This window comes from Penaeus monodon, chromosome 6 (genome assembly GCF_015228065.2).
Source record: "Penaeus monodon isolate SGIC_2016 chromosome 6, NSTDA_Pmon_1, whole genome shotgun sequence".
Lineage (NCBI taxonomy): Eukaryota > Metazoa > Arthropoda > Malacostraca > Decapoda > Penaeidae > Penaeus > Penaeus monodon.
In genome coordinates, this window is record NC_051391.1 from 14,884,513 (window position 1) to 14,887,012 (window position 2,500).

General features: G+C 47.7%; 1 protein-coding gene across 1 annotated transcript in view; it reads left to right on the forward strand.

Annotated features, from left to right (window-relative positions):
- LOC119573878 (short stature homeobox protein 2-like) overlaps window positions 1–2,500 on the forward strand; it is a 25,488-nt gene that overhangs the window by 22,894 nt on the left and 94 nt on the right. Inside the window, exons 6-9 of the mRNA XM_037920985.1 lie at window positions 441–513; window positions 1,568–1,813; window positions 2,292–2,308; window positions 2,390–2,500. The exon at window positions 2,390–2,500 is cut by the window's right edge and continues 94 nt beyond it. Of these exons, the coding sequence (XP_037776913.1) occupies window positions 441–513; window positions 1,568–1,813; window positions 2,292–2,308; window positions 2,390–2,500 (447 nt within the window). The remainder of the gene's footprint in view (window positions 1–440; window positions 514–1,567; window positions 1,814–2,291; window positions 2,309–2,389) is intronic.

Here is a 2,500-nt window from a genome sequence, read left to right on the forward strand (position 1 = left end):
TTCTTTGAATTCTTATTTTTTCCTCCAACATCTACCCCTTTTCTCTCCCTTCCTTGCCACGTATTTACCCACCCACTCCATTCTCCGTTTTCCCTCTCTCTCCCTCCTTCCATCTCCTATCCTCCTTCCTTGCCTTCTATTTACCGTCCCACTTCCCGCTTTTCTTTTCTCCTCTTCCATTCCCTCTTCCCTATTTATCACCTCCTATTTCTCCATTCTCTCTTTCATTCCCCTCTCCCCCTCCCCATCGCTCCACCCTCCCTCGGGGAAAAAAAATAATAAAAAAAAATAAATCTTTTATACCTATTCATATTTATTCATATCAGCCGCACACAAAGACCTTCGTTCATTTTGCCCAACAGTCAAGGATTCAAAATTATGCAAATCCTGAAATCTGAAAATCTGCTAATCTGATAATCTCCAAATCCAATTATGCCCAGGCGCCGAGACAATGTCATTAGCAGGATGTACACAATGCCGAAAGTCTGGAAAATCCGAGCTAATCATATTCAGGCAAGTGAGCTAATTACCAAACTTTCATCCCGAGTTTATGGCGTCGAGAGTGCAAAATTATCAAAATTATGAAAATTATTCGCATTATCGTGCGCGGATGGCGTTGTCAACCGGGCGTGCGCAAAATTAATACACGCGTTTTTTTTAATAAGCTCCATGATCGTCTTGGAAAACGACTCGCTGGAGAATTCGCCTGTAAGAAACTTTCGACGGAATTAAGTGATTAAGTCCGATACTCGGAAAAGAAAAGCGCAGCGGAGAAGCCATTTTGTGACATTCTCGCTCCAACTTAAAGGATCCAAGAGTACGTGACCGCTGTTTTTACTTTGATTATGAACTTTGTGTCAACATTTGCCTCTTCCATTGTCCGATTCTTCTGTCCTGATTATTTTTTTTCTCTCTCTCCTCTTCTTCTTCTTCTTCGTGATTAGGGAACGTCTTGGAACGGAAAAAGGGAAAATCAGCGACATCAGACCACTCTGTTGTCTTGGGATTAGCTAATCATATCAGTCGAAGTCGGAATCAATGATAGGTTTCGAACGCGCCAGACAATGGTTCCAACACTCGCTTCCTCTCTACACGTACGACTGATTAAGAAAGTGTGTTAAAGAGTGAACCAGAAGACCGTCGATGATAAAGGCATAGACAGAGAGATAATGATAATGATGACTAGCACGGGAGTTATAAAATGAGCCCGCCGGAGAATCCGTTGTTTCTCATTGGACATAATCAATAGATGTGAAGCCTGCAGTCTGAGCTGATTGAGATTTATGTGTTGGGGATTTTAGAAATCACATACAGTCGGTTGGTGTAACTTCTTTTCATCTCCCTTATATTAGAACTTGGACTGTGTATGTGTGTGTGTGTGTGTGTGTGTGTGTGTGTGTGTGTGTGTGTGTGTGTGTGTGTGTGTGTGTGTGTGTGTGTGTGTGTGTGTGCAATATATGTGTCTATGCATGTACTTGTGTATGTCTGTGTGACTTTGTGCCAGCGCGTGTATTTCTGTGTAGCGATTTATCCGCATACTCATATATACTGTAAATACTGAACACAGCACCCGGCTCCATCTCCCACAGCCGGCATGCTGCTCTCCCCGTCGTCCACCGCCACCTCCCCGATGGGCGTGATGCCAGCCAGCAGCGTGGGCCTCGGCAGTTCGGGCGGGGTGGGCGTGCCCCTCGAGGCGTGTCGTGTGGCGCCCTACGTGTCTCCGCTTCGCCTTCACCCTCCTGCGTACGACAGGCTGCCCACGCTGCCGGCGCTCTCGCTCGACCCCGCGCTGCTCTCCGCCGCCCATCAGGTCAGGGGCCGCCCTTCACAGCATTTTCTTATTTTCTCTTATTGTTTAGAAATTACATTTTGGGGATTTTCATCCTCCGCCATGGCATTTCATCGATCTTCATTACAGCCAAACTTACCAGTGCCTTCTCTTCCTCATTCATACCCTCCTTTCCTCTCTGTGTATCTCCCACTTTCACTGTATTACGTTTCTTTGTTATCGTGCATATGTCTCATATATTAGTTTATGTCTCTCCGCTTTCCTTCCCATGCTGCTCCTATGACGTCCAGATATTTCATCATCACTTCTAGTTTTCACTTTGATTTCGGGACTAACCAGCTTCTCAGTCAGACAAGGAGTCGTAGATCACAGTGCGAGGGCCTGGTAACAGAGCCCTAACGCCGCAATAAATCATTGCATACATTCTCCCCGCACTAACACATCTGTCACATAAATGTCCCGTGTAAGCCCGACGCTAACGTGATTATCGTGTCCTCAGTACGCTGCGGCGGCCGTGTCCCTCAGCGCGGGCATCACGGGGGTCTCCAGCACTACCAGTAGCAGCACGAGCAGCAGCACCAGTAGCCTCAGCAGCAGTAGTACTGGGGGCAGCAGTGGCGGCACCAGCAACCCCTTGTCGTCTCCGCCTCTGCTGTACTACCCGCACCCCACCTACCCTCTCGCCCTGTCCGCCCTCGCCGCCGCCGA